Source organism: Lycium ferocissimum, chromosome 6 (assembly GCF_029784015.1).
Source record: "Lycium ferocissimum isolate CSIRO_LF1 chromosome 6, AGI_CSIRO_Lferr_CH_V1, whole genome shotgun sequence".
Lineage (NCBI taxonomy): Eukaryota > Viridiplantae > Streptophyta > Magnoliopsida > Solanales > Solanaceae > Lycium > Lycium ferocissimum.
In genome coordinates, this window is record NC_081347.1 from 9,860,016 (window position 1) to 9,886,569 (window position 26,554).

The 26,554-nt window shown below is 33.9% G+C and overlaps 1 protein-coding gene across 1 annotated transcript; it reads left to right on the top strand.

Moving 5' to 3' along the window:
* The first annotated feature begins 10,210 nt into the window (after positions 1-10,210).
* LOC132059275 (myosin-11-like) lies at positions 10,211-26,269 on the top strand. Its single transcript, XM_059451850.1, has 38 exons — positions 10,211-10,749; positions 12,346-12,474; positions 12,930-13,073; positions 13,179-13,324; positions 13,409-13,565; positions 13,784-13,842; positions 14,118-14,277; positions 14,388-14,537; positions 14,651-14,787; positions 14,875-15,021; positions 15,764-15,865; positions 15,993-16,050; positions 16,127-16,228; positions 17,107-17,144; positions 17,319-17,445; positions 17,520-17,690; positions 17,857-17,988; positions 18,096-18,205; positions 18,347-18,407; positions 18,663-18,840; positions 19,101-19,306; positions 19,386-19,505; positions 19,813-19,911; positions 20,153-20,374; positions 21,904-22,043; positions 22,684-22,795; positions 22,872-22,916; positions 23,008-23,262; positions 23,357-23,515; positions 23,610-23,804; positions 23,959-24,102; positions 24,335-24,405; positions 24,488-24,587; positions 24,673-24,729; positions 24,816-24,872; positions 24,949-25,029; positions 25,155-25,237; positions 25,575-26,269. The coding sequence occupies exons 1-38, from the start codon at positions 10,747-10,749 to the stop codon at positions 25,696-25,698; spliced, it is 4,581 nt and encodes a 1,526-aa protein (XP_059307833.1). The 5' UTR covers positions 10,211-10,746; the 3' UTR covers positions 25,699-26,269.
* Positions 26,270-26,554: the final 285 nt, after the last annotated feature.

Sequence of the window (26,554 nt, forward strand, 5' to 3'; positions counted from 1 at the left end):
ATAGTAATTGGTTGTTATACACCTATAATGACATTTGACATTTAAATCTTATTTAGTTGTTATATATAAACATAAAAGGTAAAACTCATTTTTCTTTTCAATTTGCTTATATTGTACAAGATAATAAAATTACATATTATTTTAATTTAAAATCTCAAATTATAATCATATTTCATTAATTGAAAATTTAGAAAAATTAAGGTGGAATGTGTGACAAAATGGTGGAATACAAAAAGCCTTCAATTTCATCTTTTAATTTCCTAAAGAGTATATTTATTTAAGTAGCTGGATTTGAAATTGAGTTTGAGGTCAAAAGCTCGAGGGAATCATGTTTTCTTCATCCAGTAATAATAGAAAGTGATAGATCAAATCCTTTCATGTCCACATTAATGCACGAGCCTTCATTTTGACGAGAAAAACTAAGCCAATATGACAGGAAAAATGGAACATTAGATGTCTCTTTCCTTTTATTATAAGATGTGCCAAAATTTAACGTCAACCTGGAATATTTCCTATTCTTTCTGGTCAGCAGTCAGCAGGGCCTTTGCATTTATTATAAGTTGATTATTTGATGAATTATGTCCCATTTTTTGAAACTAAAAATTGAAAATGCAAAGAAGTCGCCCCTAAAAAGTGAAAATGCAAAGAAGTCCCCCCTAGTATTTTGTACTAAGTTTTTTGGCCCTAGACATTTGGTGAAAGACAAAATTTATCGAGTAAAAAGTTCTTTTAATTACCCTAATTTTTCTACCCTGTTTTGTTCCTTAAATCAACATATCTTTTACTTGGTGAAAGTTTTATTAATTGAATAAACAATTTTGAATCCGGCAAATGAAAAAATATTTTACTCGGTGGAACAAATTGAAACATTATTTGGGCGAAAGAAAGTATTTATCAAGTGTTCAATAAAGAAAGTATTTATCAAGTGCTCAATAATATTGACTTGACACAGAGTTTATTTAAGAAACAAATGATATCTTTGCGAAATTTCATAAGTTGGATGATCATTTGAAAACTTCCAAGTGGGTGATGTAACATGCCACATCATTTCTCTGACACTAACGTAATGCCTCGTAATGCTCATAACCAAGTTGGATCAATATAAATAGTGCGTAGCCGAAAGTTTGGAACTTATTTGAAGATAATGACGAGTTAGAGACATATTAAGGAACTTACGATTCGGTTCGAGACTTAGTTGAAGCAATAACCTAAGGGATTAGGGTTTGAAAAATCGTTGTAAGCGGTAAGTTTCAATACTTTGATATATTCGTTAACTCCCTGCACTTAAGAGTATTATGAAAATGCAAAGGCATGGATTTGATAAAAAGGATTGAAATTTTTCAAAGAAGCACTGAATAGCGAAAATACTTAAGATTTGAAAGGATCGAAGTGGATCTAATTATGGGCGATTTAAAGGGTGGCTTCTTTTGTTCTAATATTGTAAAGGAATGGCTAGGAACTAGTATTGAAATCAAAAGCCTAATCTAAATAAAAGAACCAACTTGGAGGATAATGTTTGAATTGGCAATGATCCATGTTTAGTGCAAGTGATGAGAAGAGTTGAACCAACTAGCATGGATTAATTGTATGAATATCGCTGGTAGATTGTGAGTTATGAAAACTTCGTAAAGCTTGACAAGAAGAATTGAAGATTGGCTTTCTTATAACTAAAAGGGAATTTTAGTAAAATTCATGCTCCCTATGCTTTCTACGGTGTGTTTAAAAGGGGACTTTTCTGACAAAGTGCTTGTGGGAGCAAGCGAATGCTGAGTTCAATACATTTTACTCAATAAAGACTTAAAACAAGAAAATAACAGTAATATATGTGACATATGTTGCTTATTTGACTTGTGCGTGACCAGGCCCAATTTCAGAAAAATATATGATTGTGTGTATCGCTACTTGCTATGTGCAATTTCTTGTTAAGCTTTACTCAGTTTAGATTCAGTTACTAGATTAACACTCCCCCATGTGTAATGACAGTTTCGCGAACTTGACCATTATGCATAAATACTTTTTCAGCAAAATAAATTTTTCAGATTAATTCTCCTTTTAATTTTCAGTTTCTTCCTATGTCTACTATTTAGGCAGAACACCTTCACTAGCTTACAGTTTTCAGCTTTCAGTTCAGAATTAGTTTTCAGGCTTTAAGTTATTTACATAATTACATCTGGACACGCATATCTTGATTTTTCCTCGGTAAGTCTTGCTCCACCTTTTTAGGGTGTAGTCCATGAGACTTAATTACATGGTATTATATTGGTGAACATAGCACGTGAGGTCCTACTTTCATTTTTCGTTGCAGATACAACTGACCATGCTATGACTAGTTAGCTTCAGCCTTCAACTAGCTCGGGGAAGTGTGGTGACAGGGCCCATAGCAAATTTTTTTTAGGAATCTGGACCCCAAGTTTTAATTATTAGATGATAGAACCTCATTTAGGATTAAGGCTAATTAATTGGAGACAAGTTATTGGGGCGTCAAATAAGCCTCCAAGTTTTAAAAAATAAATGCTCATCCTAGGATTTAAAAAATAAAAAATAATAAAATAGTAAAATAAAAACTATTCCAAATTTTCAAACTAGCCCCCAAGTTTTAAAAATACCCTTTTGATCAAAAGTAAGAAATAATAAAATAAAACAAAATAAAAATCTAAAAATATACCTTTTACCTTATAAAAAAAAATATAAAATTATATTCCCCTCTCTCTATTCATTTTCACGTTTTTTTTCCTCCTACATCTGAAATATACTCCATTGACAGCCATTGTTGGAGCTGTGAGCTTCAAGCTTGAAAAAATGAGTTTTCGAAATAGTGCTTCATTTCAAGTGGGTGTTGTTGGATTTTATTGGGGATCTTTTGATGAGTTTAATTCTCAAATTTTAGAGATTTTCAAGAAGATTTAAGGTGGTTTTGGATTAAATTTCATATTTGAGCTTGAGGATAGCCATTGTTGAAGCTTGAGCTTCAAACTTGAAAAATTGATTTTATGGAGTGATTTATTTCAAGTGGGTGTTATTGGGTTTTGTTGGGGATCTTTTGAGGAGTCTAAATCTCAAATTTAAGAGAATTTGGAGAAAAATTAAAGGTGGTTTTGCATAAAATTTCATATTTGAGCTTGAGATAAAAGATGAACATTTCAGATTTGAACTTGAGGTTGAAAATGAACACTTCAAATTTATAACTTCTATTATAGACGAGACAACGTCTATGCATAGACCATTGAACTATTATAGCAGAATGGGGTCCTCAAAAGAGCTATGTCACCACACTTGCATACTCTGCTAATAAGCCAGCTACATGTTATTAGAATCTACAACCTAACGCTTGCTTTTGTAACCAAAAAGTTTTTTTTTTTTTAATAAGAAGTGAACTAATTTTAGATTATAAAACTTATATTTGTAACTAAACAATATGTTATCACCATGAAATTAGTGAAATAACACTAAAATAATTTAAAATAATGATAATTAATGAGTAATGTTAATAATGTGTTGAGGAAAAAGTTATGATGATTATAGCTATATGTAACAACTTGGAATTGGTGGCATAACTATATGTGAACATCACATATTTTTTTAGCCATGTTGCAAATGGTTACTATACTACATATGATCCATATCGAAATTGATGACATAATTACACGTGATCAATGTGAAATGTTCTTGTCTTTATTGCAATAAGTGAAATAATTATGCGACGAACTTATAATGTTTAGATTAATAGCGAACGACTTGTATTATTTCATCTTTTGCAACCAAAAAAGATTTTTTTTAAATAAGAAGCGAACTAATTTTAGATAATAAAACTTATATTTGATACTAATCAAACAATATGTTATCATCATGAAATTAGTGAAACGACACTATAATAATCTAAAATAATGATAATTAATGAGTAATGTTAATAATGTGTTGAAGAAAAAGTTATGATGATCATAGTTACATGTAACAATTTGAAATTGGTGACATAACTATATGTGAACATCACATTTTTTTTTAGCTATGTTGCAAATGGTTACTATACTACATATGATCTATATTGAAATTGATGGCATAATTACATGCGATCAATGTAAAATGTTCTTGTCTTTATTGCAATAGGTGAAATAATTATGCGACCAACTTGTGATGTTTAGACTAATAGCGAATGTCTTGTATTATTTCAATGATATTAGTATTTATATCAATAATGACGTTATTATTTTGTTAAATATTCATTTAAATGCCAACAATGATAAGTTTCAAGAATTAATTCATCAATTTTCAAGATAATTTCATCTAAACCGTAGGTTGCTTATAAAAATCGTAATCGCTACTTAGTGGCTAAAATGTGACCCTTTTCAGTTCTCATTATATATATATATATATATATATATATATATATATATATAGCCAATGCAGAAGCTTAGTAGAAACTATAGGAAACTTAAATTGCTACATTCCATATGACAACTGTTGTATATATGCATTATATATAGTATAAGATTTGACATGGTTTCGGATCAAATTATAGCAGTTTTTCGTCCAAAAGGAAGAAGACGACACTGCAGGAAATAGTCTAGCAGAATCTTTAGTAGGTTTGCTAGCATCCTATAGTTTTTACTAAGTTTCAAAGATCAGCTATTATAGACCCGAGTAAAGATTCTGCTAGACTATTTCTGGCAATGTCGCCTTCTTCCTTTTGAACAAAAAACTGCTATAATTTGATCTGAAACCATATCAAATCTTAACCAAACTGCTTCAAATTTCATGTATGAGCTCCCCTTCACGTTCCGTTTCTTTTGAGATATCACTCATGTGAAATAGAGCTCGATTGCGGTAATCCAAAATTTGAACAATCATCTTCTTCAACCTTAAGAGTTGCTAAAAAATCGATCCAAATTCATGTCAAATCTCAACGAAATTGCTCCAAATTTCAGATATGAATTCTTCTCAATGTTCCGATTTTTTTGAGACATTGGCAGCTGCTACATTCCATATAACAACTGCTGTCTATATGCATTATATATATAAGATTTGACATGGTTTCAGATCAAATTACAGCAGTTATTCATCCAAAAGGAAGAAGATGACACTGCTAGAAATAGTCTAGCATAATCTTTATTAGGTTTATTAGCGTCCTATAGTTCCTACTAAGCTTATGCATTGGCACTTATAGACCTGAGTAAAGATTTTGCTAGACTATTTTTGTCGTCTTCTTTCTTTTAAACGAACAATTGTTGTAATTTGATCCGAAACCATGTCAAATCTTAACCGAACTGCTTCAAATTTTAGTTATGAGCTCCCCTCCACGTTCCAGTTCTTTTGAGATATGACTCATGTGAAATAGAGCTCGATTGCAGTAATCCAAAATTTGAACAATCATCTTCTTCAACCTTGAGAGTTGTTATAAAATCGATCCAAAATCATGTCAAAGCTCAACGAAATTGATTCAAATTTCAGTTATGAATTCTCCTCGATGTTCCGATTTTTTTGAGGTATCACTCACTCCAAACGAAGCTCGTTTGCGGTAACCACATTTTTGAATTAGAATTTTGAAGCTTTGTTAACGGCCGTCAATCGCTTCCAGCTCCTTCTTCACGTTTCAAAGAACCAAAATGTATATATACTTCAAGTTTAGCTTTCAACGACAATTACACACACAGAAGATGAAGGAATGAGAGAATTTGGGTGTAAAAGAATGATTTTCGGAGAAGAAGAACATGAAAGAAGAAAGAGAGAAAGAAAGAGAAAGAGAAAGGTTTTTTTTTGAAAAGTTTAAATCTTAACCCTGAAGTTTTAAAAAATACAAAGAGGCCCCCATGTGTTTGCTAATCCTATCATTAGTAATTTCTGGAGCAAAAATAAATGAAAAAGAAAATGAGGGTCCTGCCACTTAGAAAAAAGTTTTGTGGTCCTGCCACCTCAATCATCCAACTAGCTCACTTCTGCTATTCACTTAGGTGGGAGTTCTCGTCTTCTTATTACTTTAAGTTATTTTCAATATTCTTTGGGATATGCCAGAGGTCATGCCCAGAGGTCATGTCCAGGCCTCACTTTATGAAGTTTCACTGAATATATTTGCATGCCCGGAGGTCATGTGTATTCAGATTTTTGCAAGTATTTTGTTAGAGGCTCATGACTTTAACTAGCATAGCGAATATTATTCAGTTCCGATTATAATTTAGTGTTTTCATTGGGACATACGATTTGATATTATCAATTCAGAATTTAGATTCTTTAATTTTACAATAACTCTATCTTATAGTTAATTCAATGATTATAATACTGAGTACAAGTAAGTTCAAGGTAGTTTAGTGTGATTTTCAATTATGTCCTACCTCAGTTTAGGTTTGTAACACCGAAACATGACTTTACTGAGTTATTTTCATAATTGGGGTGACTATTTAAGAATTAACATAATGTGTGTGATTAGACATATCATAATATTTGCAGTTATAAAAAAATTCTAAGAGTAAAATGTTATGTTTAGTGAAATTATTTTTAAGTTTAAAAAAATACTTTTTTTTTTTATAACGAACTAAAAAGAAAATAAGTTCGCATCAATTGAAAGCAAATAAGTAATGGAGTACATAAAATGGTCAGGACTGGACGGTGTACAGATCAATCTCAAAACTTATAACAATACCTGTAAACTGAAGCAACATAGCATGAGAAAGAGCATTAATTAAGTACACTATTAGTATGGATAATGAAATCCAGAAAAGCCTTTTGAATCTTCTTTCCAGAAATTGTTAGCTTCATTGCCCATAAACTGTTGCACGAAATTACTTGAACCTTCACAAGCTTTATTGGCTGCAACTCCTTCATGATAGTTCCCTATTTTTGCATGTTGATTATAAAGATTGGACGATTTTGGAGGACTTTTTCCAGTAAGTTGTTGAACAATTGCTCGAAATTCAGAAGGATTCTTGACATTTACCATAACAGGGCTTGATATATACTTCACCTTTATTGGCTCTTTCTTTTTGTTGCTCATTTTAGGAATTGTTACGTCTAATTAGCTTGCATGTAACTGAGGAATATTGAACTCTAATGAGTCATTTTATATATATAGAGAAGAAGACCCTCTGAATGAAGGAGAAATTTCCAAGAAATTGGATGTCATCACATATAATTCAAAGTTTACTCTTTTAATCAAAGGAATTAATTAATGAAAGGCATATATGTGGCACCAAATTCTGAAAGTGAATTCTATGAATCTGGCGTCATATATATATATTGATTTTCTTGCATAGTGGAGAAAATTATTCAGTTTTAGAACTTTTTTTTTTTTTCATTTAGAAGTTTCTATTGACTTACTGCATTATTGCTATTTAGGAAGGCAAAGAAATTTATTGACCACAATTTTCTTAAATACTTTAAATTATTATATATTGTTACATATATTAATTATACTTGTTATATAGTTACATAATATGTAAATTTTATTTTTAAAAATTTAAGATATGTGTAATTTATACAAAAGATTAAATAATTTAACCTCGTGTAAAATGAAATGAAGGGAGCAATTAGTAAGGATTCTTACTATAAAATAGTACTCCTCTTAGGATCTTTTTTTTTTTTTTCCTTTTTCATGTAACTTATAAACACCAATCATTTTAAAAAATTCTTACTATTAATGTAATTTTAATTCTCTGGAACAAGTTGTTTTGTGTTAGTTATAGGTTACTAATTCATCTTATCACGATCACTTACCTATGTTTATTAGGTAACCTCATCAGTGGAAGATAAAGCTTAATTGACATATATTGAACCAAACTCAATTTTTTGATAAACATGGATATATATGAATATGAGATAATTATTAAATTTTAATAAATTTATATTTTGGACCCATAATTTGAAATGTCCAATAAGTTGAATTGCAAGTTTAAAAGTTGAATCTATCTCATTTATATCCTAAATCATGTCCAAAATTTCTTATACTACAAAATATAAAACTATCATGAGTTGTAGTGAGATAGATAGAGTCCCTCTACCTTTAATCAGAATCTGACCCCAACGCAAGTATCAGACGTCGAGAGTTTGCTCGGTGTGAAGGAAAATATTTTCCATAGAGAACGTTTTCTTGGAAACTAAATAGATTTCTTATTTATTTCTTGTGTTCGGTATGTAAGCAAAAAATATTATCCTAAGAGCGTTTATATATAATCTAGACAAATACTTTGAGAGGTGGGTCTGGATGAAGTGTGTTGAAGGATGGAGAGAACATAATCAATGTGGAATCAGGGCCGGTCGAAGGGCCAAGCAACTGAAGCAGAGGCTTTAGGTCCCTTAATCTGTGAGGCCCCATTTTCTATCATTTACCTAATTACAATTCGTAGCTAATGTATTTGACTTGGCCAAATACACTCATCTCATATGTATTTGGCTCATATACATTCAGATACAAGACAAGCCAAATTCATATGAGATAAAATATGAGTCATGTTGACAAAAAATACACTCAAATACAAAGAGAAGAAGTTTGAAAAATATATGAAAAGTAATGGGAAGGGGGGCGAGCCACGCCCAATAACCACTTCATCCACTCCAACTTGATAATACATATGACGAAATACACTTAAATACACTCAAAATATAAGGAGAAGAAGCTAGGAAAAATATATAAGAAAAGTAATGTTGTTGGCTGGGTTCGAACCTGGGTTAAACCACTCCAACTTGATGTATTTTGATATAACTACGAATGGTAATTTACAAAATTATTGTAGCTACTAAATATAAATAAATTAAAAGATAGTTATTATCAATAATTACCTCTTAGAAGAAGTTACACCAAGTAAAAATTCCTTTTTTTTTTTGGTGCAAATTGCCCTTCAAAGGCATTGGTATTTAATTTTTGTCCCTCAAAATGCTGGTGTTTAATTTTTTTTCCTCCGCCTAATATCATGAGGTTTGGGGTTCGAACCTCAGTAAAAAAAAATAAAAAATCTTAAGTCAGAGTTTTGTAGCAAAATTAGGCCTATTCGGGTAAAAGTTAGGCCTTAAGGCAGAGTTTTGCAAAATTCCTACTGAGTAAAAAAAAAAAATTGCCTTAATGCAAACCTCTACCTTAAGGTGGAATATTGCTTTAATTACGGTAGAGTTTTGCCTTATGCCATGAAGGCAACACTCTGCCTTAAGAAGAGTTTGTCTTATGTTTGAAGGCAAAACTCTGCCTTAAGTAGAGTTTGCAGTCAAATTCTACCTGATCGGGTAGAGTTTGAGTCAAATTCTGCCTGATCAGGTAAAGTTTGAAACTCTGCCTGAATGCAAAACTCTACCTTACGAATCCAAACTCTACCTTCCAATTTTTATTTTTATTTTTATTTTTATTTTTGACTGAACGGGGGTTCGAACTCAAAACCAAGGAGTTTTAGCGAAGGACGAAAATTAAAGACCACCAATTTGAGGGACAAAAATTAAACCCGAATAAGGCCAATCATGCAAATTGCCCATTTTCTATTATAACAGTAGGTTCTAAATAGTTGTGGTTAATTGTCTTTAAGATTATTGAATATTTTACGGTTAAAAAATAAAATATCTTCAATAGCAAGAGCATTGAAGAATTAAAATTTCACATTTCTTTCCATTAAATTTCAAGTTTTCTGGCATTATATCAAGCAAAATGAAGTAGTGAAATTTTGTATTAATATCAACTTATCGACTTCTAGAATCATGTTCTCTTATTAGAATATTACACCCTCCTAGTCAATTCATGTAGTAATATTTTTCGTTTCGCGAAATTCAATCTATGTGAACTTTGATCAACACTTAAAAATGTAATTTTCACCATATTAACATGACAAAATTGCAACGTATAGTACTTTTCGTATAGTTTCTGAATATCTAACTTTAAATTTTAAAATATTAAGTTGATATCATCCAATTTAACTTCAAAGATTAGTCAAATTAATTCTCGATAAACGAAAAATTTCACATATTGTTACAGTTTCTTATATATTTAGTTCAAAGGTGTATATTGTTCTTTTTTTAATACTCATTTAGAACTCAAATACGTCAAACAATAAAATGAATCAGGTTACTCAAACACACACACACAAAAAAAAAATAAGTTATACAATCTCAAGAAGGAGCTCTCTAAACATAGAAAACTAAAATATATCCGTTATATTGTCCATTTAAAAAAGAATTGTTAGAAGAAGCCCATTATAAATTTGATCAAAAAGCTAGAAAAATGAACTTTAAATGAAATAAAAAGTTTTTCTACAGAAAAAAATTAAGGCCTCTTGATAAACTTTGGCTTTAGGCCACCAAATATGTTGAGCCGCCCTTGTGTGGAATATCACTTGTTAAACTTGTTTTTCCTACTTCCATTCGGGAAATTATTTTCCCCATCTTTAAGTAACTTATATTTTCCAAAAAAATTTACCAAACAAATATATTAAAAAACAAACGAACAAAAAAAATAAAAAGCAATGTGGAAGTACGTGGGAGTTTAAATTAGATGCATGGAGAGAAGAACGGTGGTGTAGGGCAGAGAGATGACGATGATCCGATATTGCAGCAATGTCTTTCTCTTCCACAATTTACACCAAACACACACGAAAGAAGAAAAAGAATACTCAAAAAAAATTACTGTTGGAATACACACACCCCAACAGACTTTGTTTCTCAATCAAATTTCACTGCCCATTGTTTATGGACATAACGTTCTTATTATTAGGAGCAAGCATATATATATATAAGAAGAAGCTCGAATGATTTGAATTTTTTGAGAATCACAATCAGAGCTCCATAATGGTATGGCCCCTGGCTTAAATGTTACGGTCGTTGTTCCAATTCATATGACACTTTTTGTTATATTTTGAAACGTTTGCATCATTCGACTAATTCAGGTTTAATAAATTATTCAAATTTATAAAGTTATTTTTGAACCATTAATTGATACTCCCTCCGTCTCAAATTATCTGTCACGATTCTCTTTTACACGTCCTTTAAGAAACATTAATTAGGAAGAATTTTTTAACTATTTTACTCTTATTAGTATTTGAACAATTATAACATCATCTCATAATTGAGGTGTTTGTAGTCTTCAAGAACTATAACTACTAAGGGTGAAATGGAAAAGAAAAAAAAAATAATTTCATCTCGAACTTCTAAAACGACAAATAATATGGGACAACTATTTTTAGAAATCAGACAGATAATTTGAGACAGAGGGAGTAGTTTACATTGTATGAGTAAATTTTCTCTGTTTTAACTTTAGAGGAACAGGTGATAGAAATTATGCTTTTCAGAATTTATATGCTTAGGATTTAGGATACCGTGATAATCTCCGAATGTGGTAAATTAGGCACAATCTTCCTTGAGTTTCAATGGCTGTTGAACAGTTTTTGGAGTTGGAAAACGTGATGAAATTAATTATTTGAAGAGTAAATTAGGGATTTTGGATCTTGAAGGCCGATTTATCTAACCTAAAGTGTTGAAATTTGGAATTCACTATTTATGTTTTTAATTAGAATTAATGCACACGTTCATTCACAAAGAAGAAGCTAATTACTCCCTCCGCCTCAAATTATCTGTCGTGATTTTTAAAAATAGTTGTTCTCAAATTATTTGTCATTTTAGAAGTTCAAGAAAAAATTAATTATTTTTTTCCTGATTTATCCTTAATAGTAATTGTTCTTGAAAACTACAAACACCTCAATAAAATAGATATTTAATGAAGAGAAATTTTATCTTTATACATGAATGAGAGTAAAATAGTTAAAATCTCTCCTAATTAATATTATTTTAAGGAGCGTGTAAAAGAGAAACACGACAGATAATTTGAGATAGATGGAGTATATTATTAGTATGGTTTTACATGAGGACTTATACAGGATTACCAGTCTACCTGAAAACTATCTTTTTAATTTGTCCTTCACGATGGTAGCAGGTAGAATGAATGGTAAAATTATTGTTTATTAGGTTGCTACATGGAAATGAAGTTTACTGTGTATGAACATGTGTTAGCAACTGTTAAAAAATATCTGGTAAGTTTGCCTGTGTGATTGCTTTAGACTTGTAAGCAATGTTTCAAAAACACCTCAGACGTTCATCGGGCGCTAAAGTTCACGGGGCTAATGCCACAGTCTGGTGGAAAACAATGTTTATAATTAGACTAATATATGTATGCTATAACCTGGTGGAAAACACTTGAATAGATTTGCGTTACACCGTTATATCTCTTTGTTTGATTTACTCATGAGTTTGACTCCTTTTGGTGTTTATTGTTCATTTACATTGCATGACATAAGAGATTGTGTGATCATATGGGAGATAAATTTTTAATGTGATCAACTCTATTGAACCTGCTCTTCTTAATTTCAACTTTTTTATTTTTCGGGCTTCCAGGGCACTGCAGTTAATATAATAGTAGGGTCTCATATATGGGTTGAAGACCCGGAGGTAGCTTGGATTGATGGAGAAGTAAAGAAAATAACAAATGGGGAAGCAGAGATTCAGAGGACCGATGGAAAGAAGGTAATTTGTTCTGCATTTTAATTGCTAATTACTTCTTTCATTTCTTGATATTTATTAAGCACTTTCTTACAGCAATTTACCTTAGAACTAAATTGGGTATTTACTTCCTTATCTTATAGACCTCATATGATACTGAGTTTTGCACCCATCATTCAAGACCATTTGCATGCTGCTGAATGAAAAATATTATGGAATCATTGTTTTTATCTAATTCTTATAGGTGGAACAGTTAATACGATAACCTTATCTCATGCACCCTTAGTGAAGCATCCCTTAACAAGAAGCGAAATTAGTGGATGATAGAAATGACTTTCTGAACTCCTTATTTAATAGAAGAAGAGACTACAAATGATATATCTGTTCCTGTTAGTTAACATGTCGGTTTGATAAAGGCAGGCTATCCTGTTTTATGGATGATACATCACACCATATTATGTCGTCCTCTCATGCTTCAGGTTGTTAGGAAATTGTCAAAACTTTATCCAAAAGATGTGGAAGCTCCTGCTGCGGGTGTTGATGACATGACAAAACTATCCTATTTGCATGAGCCTGGAGTACTGCAGAACCTCAAAACGCGATACGAACTCAATGAGATTTACGTAAGATAGTGTAGTGATTTTTTGAATTATGTCTAATTTTAAGCTCTTTCTTATGTTACAGTACAGACAACAGCGCCTATCTCTTAATATTTGATATAATTACAGACTTATACAGGAAATATCTTAATCGCAATAAATCCATTTCAAAAATTGCCTCATTTGTATGATTCACACATGATGCAACAATACAAGGGAGCACCATTTGGAGAATTAAGCCCTCATGTCTTTGCCATTGCAGATGTTGCTTACAGGTTCCTCCCAGTTTAAGCACAATAATTACAATAATTTTCGTCTTATTATAGCATGATATATTGAACAGCCTTTGCTGGAAACAGGGCAATGATCCATGAGGGCAAAAGCAATTCTATTCTTGTTAGTGGTGAAAGTGGAGCCGGTAAAACTGAGACAACCAAGATGCTTATGCGATATCTTGCCTTTCTGGGTGGCCGTGCAGCAACTGAAGGGCGCACAGTAGAGCAACAAGTCCTTGGTGTAAGATAACATATCATTGATACCTATGTTGCATCCCTCCTTTGAAAAAAAAAAAAACATAATTAAAAAAAAAAAATTGATAACCTATTATGTGCTCTTTAATTTTTCAATCACCCCTCACCTTTCCACACAAATTTCCTCTACTCTTGGATTTTGTTTATTTTCTGCTAATTAATATTTATTCTCATGGATCTTTGCATGAACCCATTCAAGTGCAGTCTAATCCTGTTCTTGAAGCATTCGGCAACGCGAAGACTGTTAGAAATAACAATTCCAGGTCAAGCTCTTTAGCACTTGTGCATTTCAGCATTTGCTTTTCACATGATGCAGTTATATGTAATTTCGACTTGGTTAATTATTCTGCGATACATATTCCATCAAAAAGTGCACATTGGAGATTGAACTGCTTGTTTTACTACTCCTATTTTTCCTTGTAATAGATAAGCTATTTTTGAAGTTTACTTGTGATTGCAGATAATCAATACCAAATAATTATGTTAACATATTAGATTGAAGCTGTTTAATTTTCTCCTTAACCTAAAATTGCTGCAGCCGTTTTGGCAAATTCGTTGAGATTCAGTTTGACAAACATGGAAGGATATCAGGAGCAGCAATCAGGACCTACCTCCTCGAAAGATCCCGTGTTTGCCAAATTTCTGATCCTGAGCGCAACTACCACTGTTTTTACCTTCTTTGTGCGGCCCCCCAAGAGGTAATTTTCTGTTGCAATACGAACTTCGAAGACATTATGAATGTTTTGTGGGTTTGCATCAACTCTCTTTGGTGATAGTATGTTGCTGAGAATCTTCCTAATCACTGTAGGAGATTGAGAAGTATAAGTTGGAACATCCCAAATCATTTCGCTATCTTAACCAGTCAAAGTGCTACGAACTAGTTGGTGTGAGCGATGCAGAAGAGTACCTTGCCACTAGAAGGGCAATGGATGTTGTGGGAATTAGTAAACAGGACCAGGTATATATCTCATACAGCTTTGCCAGCTTCATGTTTCTACTTTCCTTTCAATAAAGAAGAAGCAAACTCTACATCTAACTTCACCCCCCCCCCCCCCCCCCGGCCTCCCTCAGGAAGCAATTTTTAGAGTTGTTGCTGCAATTCTTCATCTTGGTAATATTGACTTTGCAAAAGGAAAAGAGGTTGATTCATCAGTTATTAAAGAGGAAAAAGCCAAACTTCATCTCAAAACTGCAGCAGAGCTTCTGAGGTACGGAAGATTCTTAATGTCACCTTCCATATTCAAATGTTATGTGGCTGTGATAATGGTTGGATTCTGATTTTCCTAATGTTTTAGGTGTGACCCTGTAGCTTTGGAAGATGCATTGTGCAAAAGGGTGATGATTACCCCCGAAGAAGTGATAAAACGAAGCCTTGATCCTCGCAGTGCTGAAATAAGTAGGGATGGTCTCGCTAAAACAATATATTCTAGACTATTTGACTGGTAAGAAGCTTAATATGATTTATCACCATGCATGGCTAATGTACTAGCTATTGTCTCTTGCAAGGCACTGAAGACTTAATATGTTTATTTGTTTTTTATATCTTAACTTTAAAAGGGAACTTCTGTCACAATTTATGTGAAGGGGAGTACGAGAGTCAAAGTGCCTAGTTTTCAGTGTGAATTCGGGCATAGATTCCCTAAATTTTTTGAAATAAAATTTATATATTTGAAAACTACATGAAAAATACTATAGCGCAACAGGGTTAATAATTCAGATATTTAAAAAGATTTTGAGAAAATCGAAGTCAAAGAAAAAACTGTTTGACTCCCAAATAGTAGCACCTTCACATAAAATGGGATGAAGTATTATTTACAATTATTGTAATTCAAGGATGTCATAAAACTTGTTTGCTGTGATGGTAACAAATAAAGAGTGCAATTGTGAAAGAAATATGTTGATTTGAGATATTAGACTCACTAAAACTAACCATGAATTGGAAAGAAAGGAGAAGAGAAAATATATGCCACGTTGAAACCAATATGTATATGTACGTATATATTATATATTATATGTGTGTGTGTATGTACTCACACACACACAGATGCTTTTGTAATTTTTTTTTTTCCTGAATCAGCATCCACGCGGATTCAGACTTGAAAATAGTTTCCAGAGTTTAGTGCATGATTGATTAACTAATTTCACAGATTCATGTAAAGTTTTTTTGCCTCTTGGGAAATGCAGGTTGGTAGACAAGATAAATGTTTCAATTGGACAAGATCCCCAGTCTAAATGTCTCATTGGAGTCCTTGATATCTATGGTTTCGAAAGCTTTAAGCACAACAGGTAGCTGCGAGTCTTTAGCTCGCCTTTCCAATTACTATAACATTATTTCATTTAAATGAAATGTCTGCATGAGTGTTCAACGATTTGCAACTCTTGTTTTTGTGTCTCATTATATCATGCTTTGCAGCTTTGAGCAATTCTGCATAAACTATACAAATGAGAAGCTGCAGCAACATTTCAATCAGGTAGACCTTGCGTATATTGCTGACAATGTCAGCATTGATTTATGCATTATTTCTCAGACCTTTTGTGGCTTTACAGCATGTCTTCAAAATGGAACAAGAGGAATACGAAAGAGAGGCCATTGATTGGAGCTACATTGAGTTCGTGGATAACCAGGATGTTTTAGATCTTATTGAAAAGGTAGTTGCAGTTTCCTCTGAATTCACTACTTGAGAATTATTAGTTTGTTAAACCGAGGTTTAAGTTCATCCAATGATTATTTTATTAAAGTGGCAACGTTGAGGTCTCATGACTCAAAGGTCTTGTGTTCAATTCTTGCTGGTAAACATTTTCTTTATGCCAACAGTACATGGCATCACTTTTTTCAAATAACAAATTTATGTTCAAACTTAATGATTAGAATTTGGACTTCTACTTACCTTTTAAAAAAAAAAAAAAAAGGATGGACTTCTAGGTTATTAGACAGCAAAAACACATAGATTTCAAAATTTTCTGTAATAACATCACAAACGTCTTGCGAAATGTGTTGCATTAGTTATTGGATAGTTTTTTCTTAAAAAAGAAAAGATCATAAGTATTGTTATGGCTACTTATCAAAATGTAATGTTCTGGCTGTACATGATTATTGGGTTGTTATTATCGAAAAAGAAAAATCTTCTTGCTTACTGGATCCCAGGTAATTGAGAAATTTAGAATTTAGCTAATAAATGCACGAGGTGTATATTAGGAAAGGTTGAGTTGTTAGGGTAATTGAATAGTGCAATTCTCTATGCTGCTCTGCTTCCCTAGAGAAAGAAAGCTATGATGAAACTCTTTCTCCATAGTGTAAAGATCTGTGAAAAAGAAATACTAAACATAGGAGTCTATCTAGAGTGACTAACAAAACACCCTCACTTGAAAAATTAAGGAACAATCTCAACTTTTGACCAGCATCTCACTGAAACTATGCAGCATGAAAGTTCCATTACAGACTTCTAAATTATCATTTACAAAAGGAAATATTAATACTGCTCAAAATGTTACAACTAGTTCTGTAATTGTGGTATTTCTCTTTGCAGAAACCAGGTGGAATTGTTGCTCTGCTAGATGAAGCTTGGTAAGATATATCCCATCTTAGTCTATATTATGAAAATTAATCGTATGCCACTTAATTGTTACTTAAGACTTCTGTTCCCCATACTTTTTGTATGGTAATAGTTGAGTTTAAGTTTGTAACTCTGTTTAAGCTAACTGATAAAATTTGTTATCATTATTTACTTTCATTGTCCAGTATGTTCCCAAAGTCAACACACGAAACATTCTCTAACAAGCTATATCAGACATTCAAAGTTCACAAGCGCTTTGTTAAGCCCAAACTGTCTCGTACAGATTTCATAATTTCACATTATGCTGGAGAGGTGAGTCTGATTTACAACAGCTATTTAGAGTGATTTTCCATGCACATTTCCTAATATAATCCATTTTTTATTAGGTGCAATATCAATCTGACCAATTTCTAGACAAAAACAAGGACTATATAGTGCCTGAACATCAAGACCTCCTATGTGCTTCAAAATGCTCTTTTGTAGCAGGACTCTTCCCTTCATTAGGTGAAGAGACTTCAAAATCTTCAAAATTTTCTTCAATTGGTTCACGCTTTAAGGTATTCTTGCATTTACTTGTTGGGTCACTGCTCATTTTGAGCCTTATTTGATTTATGTACATGACGAAACTCTGTGTTACCTTTTTCTATATGCTGATCGTTATTAGTCTTCCTTCTGAAACTGTCAGCTTTTCATGTGCTGACGATATACAAACTTGAAATGCAGTTACAATTGCAGCAGTTGATGGAGACGCTGAATGCTACAGAACCTCACTACATCAGATGTGTAAAGCCTAATAATCTCCTAAAACCTGCTATATTTGAAAATGACAACATTATGCGACAATTGCGCTGTGGTGTAAGTCATCTCCATCTTAGCAAATCCCCACCTTGGGAGAGGGGAAACATAGATGTTTGTTTACTTGTGATAGTTATTGATTATAACCAACTGGATTTTCTTTTAAGGGTGTTTTAGAGGCAATTAGAATCAGTTGTGCTGGATTCCCTACTCGCCGCCCTTTCTTTGAATTCACACACAGGTTTGGGCTCCTAGCGCCAGAGGTTTTGGAAGGGAGGTATGTATCTTCTTTTAGTTTGAACAGAATGTCAAGAGCCACACTACTTTGAGATGTCTTACATAGGCTGAATTTGTTTGAAAAGTATTTTTTCTAGGATTCACCAGATGATTCTGAATCGTAGATATTTTTGCATGGCAGCTATGACGAAAAAACTGCTTGCAAGAAGATTCTGGAAAAATGGGGGCTGCAGGGATTTCAGGTAATCCTAGTTTTTCTTCCACCTTGAGGTATCATTCTACTGGGATCAGAATGCATCTATTTCATCAGTATAGTCTTTATATTTCTGATTCACATATTCTGAGGAGAATGGATCATTTCCTTCCTAAGGTCATGAAGCATCCATAAACCTCTACTTCACATTAGTATCAAGCATGCTATCTGCAAATGCCATTGGAAAGGAAAATTTGCAGCCACAGAATGAGATTCAGTGATTAGTTCCACTTTGCTTTCGCAGATAGGAAAGACTAAGGTATTCCTAAGGGCCGGACAGATGGCCGAGTTGGATGCACGACGAGCAGAGGTTCTTAACAATGCAGCCAAAGTTATACAACGACGAATAAGAACTCACATTGCTCGTAACCAATTCGTAGCGTTGAGAAGAGCTGCTATAGCTTTACAGTCTTTATGTAGAGGTGAGACATCTTAAAACTATTGAAGATCCATGGCAAGTTCATAATGGAAAACAATCTTAAGGGTTGAACTACATCTTCTTTGCAGTGTATGCCTCTTTTTTGTCTGTTTCAAGCTCCATCCGAACAAAAACCCATAAACGACAAAAGAAATAATGGAAGAAACAAATAGGCACTTGGCAGAGTAAAATTAATCTCAACAAATAGGCATTTGGTAGAGTAAAATTAATCTCACAACACATGATCTATTTTTCATATTTTAGGTAAACTGGCATGCAAAGTTTATGTGCAAATAAAGAGGCAAGCAGCTGCTATAAAAATTCAGAAGAACGCACGCAGGCATCATGCTAGAAAGGCCTATAGGAAACTCCAGGTCTCAGTGCTCGTGGTGCAGACTGTTTTGCGAGCTATGGATGCTCGTAAGAGATTCAGATTTAGGAAGCAAACTGAAGCTGCAATAATGATTCAGGTAGAATTCCTGTGTGCTATGTGTTGCATGATTTATCTGGTATTGATGCAAGTCTAAGATTAGTCATTATCCTCCTCAGGCACGGTGGCGTTGTCATAAAGCTTCTTCATATTATATAAGGCTTAAAAGAGGAGTACTTGTTGCACAATGCAAATGGAGGGGAAAATCTGCCAAAAAGGAACTAAGGAAGCTTAAAATGGTAAGCAAACAACTTTGTAATCCAGTAGGAAACACAAAACACATCTCTGATTACAGTGTCTCATGACTCCATAATCATTAGTGTACTCTGTCAAGCTAAGTAATGAAGTTTACAGCCCTACTGGTTTCTACCAGAGAGGATGCTAGAGAAAGATTATAGATGAAAATAGTTGACCTTTTCTGAACCCTAACTCTATGCTGGTTTACCAAGAGATAGCACAGAATCCCATCAAGCTGCATAAGGCTGAATTGGAGTATGGATATGCGTTTTGACCTTGCTATTTGTTACTTTTTTCAACTACATGCAGGCTGCAAGGGATACTGGTGCGCTCAAAGAGGCAAAGGATAAGCTTGAAAAACAGCTGGAGGAGCTTACATGGCGGTTGCAACTGGAAAAACGTCTAAGAGTAATATCATGTTTTAACTCATCTTTTAATTGTATAGATCACATTTTCAAAGTACACTTATGCTTTGTGCAACTGTGGCTAGATACGTGCAGATGCATTACTCACAAGAAGAAACTCTTACTATCATGCTAAATTTCCTAATAATCTTGCATCCTGTTGTTAGATACTATAATTTTCAGCTGTGTTACACCATTCTCTACCCATACAATTGAGTGAAATTTTTACTCAAACCACTATGCAGACTGACTTGGAAGAATCAAAAGCACAAGAGATGGCAAAGTTTCAAGAGGCTTTGGAAGCAATGCAAAAAAAAGTTGATGAAGCAAATGCATTGGTGGTCAAGGAACGAGAAGCAGCAAAAAAGGCTATTGAAGAAGCACCTCCTGTAATCCAGGAAACTCCAGTTTATGTTGAAGATACTAAGAAAGTAGAATCTCTAATGGAAGAAAATAACTGTTTAAAGGTAATCCAATTTACAAGGATCTCATTCTGTTGTGGTGCTGAATATGACAATCTATTGATCATTAAATGCTTGAGAAGAAGGTTAAAAACTGTTTGCAAATAAGTTTCATTGATACAGCCCTATTTATACCATTGTAGGGCATACCAGTTTTTCTCTAAAAAGAAAAATATGTACAATAATAGGAAAAGATATTATGCCCCAAAGCTAAAACTAAACTAGGAAATAAATATGGTTATTGAAGACTGGCAGTCTTTCCTTCAAATCAGAGACTACCTGGAAATGATACTGATTTCTTCGCTTGATTCTGGATTCATTCATGGAATTGAACATTTTATAATAATGTGAAAGAATCATATGAAGTTTCAAACAGTCTGACTAGTATTCCAAAAATCTAGTATCTTTCAAATGTGATCAGGCTGGTTTCAAGATAGTTTGTTCTTTGAGAAAACCTTGCATTTGATTCATAATTCAATGAAAAGGAATTGTTGTGTCAGAAGAGTAACCATTTCCTACTCAAGTTGCTTTTGATAGTATTTCAGCAGCCTGATCAAACACGCTTGAGAACCGATATTTTTATCACATGTTGACTTAATGGAATTTAAGATCATTGTATTCCTAGAGTAGTTTGAAATAAGTGGGGTTCAAAAATTAAAACTTAAGTTTACTTATTTCATATACTTGAACTCCAATAGGATAGAGTTGGTCCATTAGGTGATCTCATAATGCTCAAAAGTTGAAGGGGAAGTCTACTTAGGGTAGTCGGACATTTTAGGAATTGTGCTGAAAAAAATTAGGATCATCCACTAGTGACAGAGGGAGCCATTAACATGTCAAGCAATATAAGGTTGCATTCTCCGCATCTACTTTGGTCTTTTTGTTTGCTTTTGCATTTGTGGTGCCTTCCCTTTATGACAGAAGATGTTCAAACATCCAATGTACATATTTGTGGTGGATGAGGTTCTTTGGGTCCACATACAAATAACTGACCACCATGGGCGAAAACGAGCACTGCCTATGAGATCAGGGAGTGTCAAACTAGTAGATCCCCAAGATGTACCACCTATGACTAGTTAGCAGAAACTAAGATGTTAAAAACATAGTTTTAGAAAGAAGGGTCCCAGACTGCCTTGATGGATCCTTATTTGTACAGGTGCATGAGGTGGAAAGGATTTGAAAGCCCATTACAGTTTAGTAACTTCCCAGCATATAGGTTCAGGAAATTTTGTTATGTACAAGCATTATTCTTGGAAGTTTCTACCCGGTTAGAGCTGAAATGTAAAGTTGTATGCAGCAGCTGGGTCCAAATGCACATTCATTTGTAGTTCCGGCTGCAGAGACTTGTGGAAGAGTAAATACTGACTATTTATGTTTTTGTGGCTTAATCAAAGAACAAATTAGATAAACAATAAAGGTAAATGGTGAATATCATTTCATAACATCCCCTAAAAGGATCATAATATGAAATGGTACTCGCCCATGCTCTTGTGCTTAGCTTATACTCTTTGTCAATCTCTGTGTGTTCTGTCCAGGTTTCTCTAGAACAAGAAAAGCAGAACTGTGATGACTGGAAACAGAAATATACTGAGGCTCAAGAATCTGGGGAAGAAAGTCGCAGGAAGTTAGAAGAAACAGAAAAAAGAGTTGTTCAACTCCAGGAATCCCTGAAAGGGTAATCAGATTGCTCTGACTGTGCTTTATTTCAGTTATATTCTGTTCCAGCTTATAACACCAACTTTATTTTTATTGTAAATATAGATATGCATTTTTGTCTTGCAGTGTTGAATGAGCTAGAAGATTAACACTGCATGCTGATGTGACTAACTCAACTTAAAATTAACATCGTTATAATTTATTGGATAACTCTTACAGCAATGATGCAGTTGAGAGTTTCCATCAGAACATTGTACACAATGAAATATTGACCTACCAATAGGATGTTGATTGTGAAAGAAAGAATATGGTCACCCGAGCGAAAACATTGAAGTAGTTGGTAGAGTAGGCCTAGGATATTGTGAATTAAATTTGGTGCACTTAACCTATAGGTGATGAACAGCTTTACTTCAACTATTTTCATGATGCATTCTCTACACCATGATGTTCAAACGATAAATAGAATTGTCAGTCCACTTGTTTTTCCAAGAACTTTAATAGTAGTCATGTCTAGATAATGCTTGGAAGTTTGAAAAAGGTTACTAGCCTTCTGCAACTAGGATTTTAATGTAATATGATTGTGTTGCATTTTTCCATTCATAAAAGAACTATTTAGCTTTTGTTTATTTTTGTGTTGCCACTGACCCCTGCAAAATCAGGTTAGAGGAGAAGATGACAAACTTAGAGTCGGAGAACAAAGTTTTCCGTCAGCAAGCTGTATCAATGGCACCTAATAAGTTCCTTTCTGGACGCTCTAGATCTATTATCCAGGTATTGCTGTTTCACATGTAGTTTTTTTGGAGGATTCAAGAATGGAAGAATCTGACATTTTCTGTTCAATTGACAGAGAAATGAGAGTGGTCGAAGTTTTGAGGATAATAGAATGCACGTGGTAATTTACCTTCTTTATAAAACTTGTGTTGCCAAATTCTACTTACACGCCTACAAATTTTGTTACTCATATTCTCACTTGCATTATTTAGGATCTTCATAGCCCTTCATTGAACCAAAGGGAACTTCCTGAAGCAGATGACAAACCGCAAAAGTCACTTAATGAGAAACAGCAAGAGAACCAGGAGTTGCTGCTTCGCTGCATCGCACAAAACTTGGGTTTTGCAGGAAACAGGCCAATTGCAGCCTGCATCATTTATAAGTGCCTTTTGCAGTGGAGATCTTTCGAAGTTGAGAGAACCACTGTGTTTGACCGAATCATCCAGACTATTGGTCATGCTATTGAGGTTTGAGCTACAATACCCAGTTCTCCTTATACTTTATGTCCTCACTTTTTAAAACTACAATTGTTTCTTATAATTCCATTTCTGGTTGGCACAGAAAACCCAGGACAATAATGATGTACTGGCTTATTGGCTGTCAAATGCTTCTACTCTTCTATTGCTACTTCAGCGTACACTCAAAGCAAGTGCTGCTGCAGCAATGACCCCTCTACGTCGTCGATCCTCATCAGCATCTCTGTTTGGGAGGATGTCGCAGGTAGGAAGTTAAAAGATATAAACAAGTTCAGTACTTTTTCTTGAGGAAGTTTAAGACTAGCTCCTTAAGATATTCATTGTTTTTGATTTTCCAGAGTTTCCGTGGAAACCCTCAAGGAGTCAATCTCTCCTTTGTGACTGGAGGAGTTGAAACTTTACGCCAAGTAGAAGCAAAATACCCTGCCTTGCTGTTCAAGCAGCAACTTACAGCATATGTGGAGAAAATTTATGGAATGATTCGTGACAATTTGAAAAAGGAGATTTCTCCATTGCTGGGGTTGTGTATCCAGGTATGTGGAGAAAATATCTCCAGAGACATTTCAATGTCTCTTGGATTTTATGTTGTTTGCATTATGTATAACTCTTAACACTCTACCTCATTTTTCCATTATGTTGAATCTTTTCCTTTGTCATTTTCATGTAAACAATTTTGTTGGATATTAGGCACCACGAACTTCAAGAGCAAGCTTGGTTAAAGGGTCCTCACGTTCAGTAGCTAATACAGCAGCTCAGCAAGCTTTGATTGCCCATTGGCAGGGAATTGTGAAGAGCCTGGGGAACTTCTTGAACACATTAAAAGCAAACCATGTTAGTGAAGCTGATTTTTCCCTTTGATTTCAATTATTTTGAACCCCTTTCCAGAAAAACAATTTGTTCCTAGAGAATAAAATTTTTATCCAGAAACCATTGGCTCAGCTGAGTTAACAATGCCACGTGTCTTTAGATGGTTATTAAGATTAGAAATAGTACATAAACCTTTGATTCCAAAATATTATGAAGCTTACTTCTCGTCTTGCTTTTCTGGACTTAATACTTTCAGGTTCCCCCATTTTTAGTTCGTAAAGTATTCACTCAGATATTTTCATTCATCAACGTTCAGCTTTTTAACAGGTGCACCTATAGACTTTTGTTTGCGTGCAGTTTTCTACAATGCATTTAAAAGTTCCCTCATGTGATTGTCAAATTTTCACAGCCTTCTCTTAAGACGGGAGTGCTGTTCATTTAGCAATGGTGAATACGTCAAAGCAGGACTGGCGGAATTGGAGCATTGGTGCTTCACTGCAACTGATGAGGTATGCGCTCCATCAGATATTTTGTTAACTTGGTTTCCTAAAAGTCATATTTGATCCCCCAAGTGAAAAACAAAAACAAAAACAGTATGCAGGATCAGCATGGGATGAGCTGAAGCATATCAGACAAGCCATTGGTTTTCTTGTAAGCATTTACATTTAACTTTGTTCTCTCATTTTTAAAAATGGGATGGTAGAGTTCTCAAAAGTTCCTCACTTTTCTTGCTGCAGGTTATACATCAAAAACCCAAAAAGACACTGGATGAAATAAGCCATCAACTCTGTCCAGTGAGTGATATCAATTTGAAGGAAGAATTAGCTGGAATGTCATTCAAGGTCACTAATAATACCTTTTTTCATCCAGGTTCTTAGCATCCAACAATTGTATAGGATCAGTACAATGTACTGGGATGACAAGTATGGTACACACAGTGTGTCAGCGGATGTAAGTTTCTATGGATGCTATTACTCAACGTAGGTTAGAGTCATATTCTTCAAAAGATATAATTCAGGTAACATGTTTACACAGTAAAATTAACCAAGGACAAGGTTTTTATGCAATTTTATTAGGTCATATCCAGCATGAGGCTGTCGATGACTGAAGATTCAAATCATGCAGTCAGCAACTCTTTTCTCTTAGATGATGATTCAAGGTTAGCATCAATGCTTGTAATTGGTAGAAATTGATACCTTGCTTTTGTGTGGTGAATTTCCTTTGAATCTCACTAGGACTAGATCTGAAAAGTAGTCTCAAACAGTTACCGAAAATATCAGCGCTTCCCAGTTCAGGTTTTAAACAGTTAGGGAAACACTCTAATTTTATTGTTACGATTTTAGCTTATATAGAGGTATGTTATCAAGCAGAAGCTTACCAGTGAGTAAGGTGCAGATGAATGTGCATAAGACGGACTATTAGTGTTGTCTTAGTAAACTTCCTTTTTATGCTTCTTTGAGCCAATAGCTGATGTTTCTTCATGGTTCAATTTTCAGCATCCCATTTTCAGTTGATGACATATCAAAATCAATGGAACAAATAGATATAGCTGACATTGAACCTCCTCTTCCTCTCCGGGAGAATTCAGGCTTTAGCTTTTTGCTGCCTCGCACAAACTAATCCAGTCAATTTGTGGCACAGGACGTCTTCATCTTCAGTTCACGTAAGAGGGAATAGATGATTATCTGGCTACTGTTGTGAATGTTCTTTAGTAAAAGATCTAACTTACTAGTTTCTGTAAATTTCAACTGCCTCAGACGCATGGGGCACCAAAGAAGAGCATGAGGAAGATCTATATAGCATGATTTGCCCAAATCATAGAAGCATTGTTGCACTCATCTCTATACATAATTTTCATTTCACTTTGTAACACAAGTAGGAAAGTTATGAATTAGTTGTATACAACTAGGTCCATATTTCATAAACATGCAGTTGCAGCACTCTAGTTCTGGAAGAGGAGGCGTGAACGAGAATACACAAAAAGTTAATTGATCTGTATTTATATTAAAGTAAGCATCTTTTTTACCATTGTGGTCGGTCCGGCCCTTCCCCGGACCCCGCACATAGCGGGAGCTTAGTGCATTGGGCTGCCAAATGCAGTTGCAGCACTCTAGTTCTGGAAGAGGAGGCGTGAACGAGAATACACAAAAAGTTAATTGATCTGTATTTATATTAAAGTTAGTATCTTTTTGACCATTTGTGGTCGGAAAGATCCGAGTTTCTGGACACATATGGAGCTAGCTTCTTTTACAATTTTACACAATTGTTCATAGTCTGTACATACTTTTCATCTGTTTCTGCAAGAGTACTGTGATACCAGGATGGACCATTTTTGTTCTGGAAGAGGAGCCATGAATGCGAGAATACACAAAAAGTTAATTGATCTGTATTTATATTAAATAAACAAAATATTTTTTGAAAATGTCCATAGAGATGGTGGAGCTTGTCCCAGTGTTTGTTTAAGTGGAGAAAGAAA

Coding starts and splice junctions, on each gene's coding strand:
- LOC132059275 (XM_059451850.1), top strand. Junction 17,446..17,519: donor TTTCACATTATGCTGGAGAG/GTGAGTCTGATT, acceptor ATTTTTTATTAG/GTGCAATATCAATCTGACCA. Junction 18,206..18,346: donor CCAGAGGTTTTGGAAGGGAG/GTATGTATCTTC, acceptor TTTGCATGGCAG/CTATGACGAAAAAACTGCTT.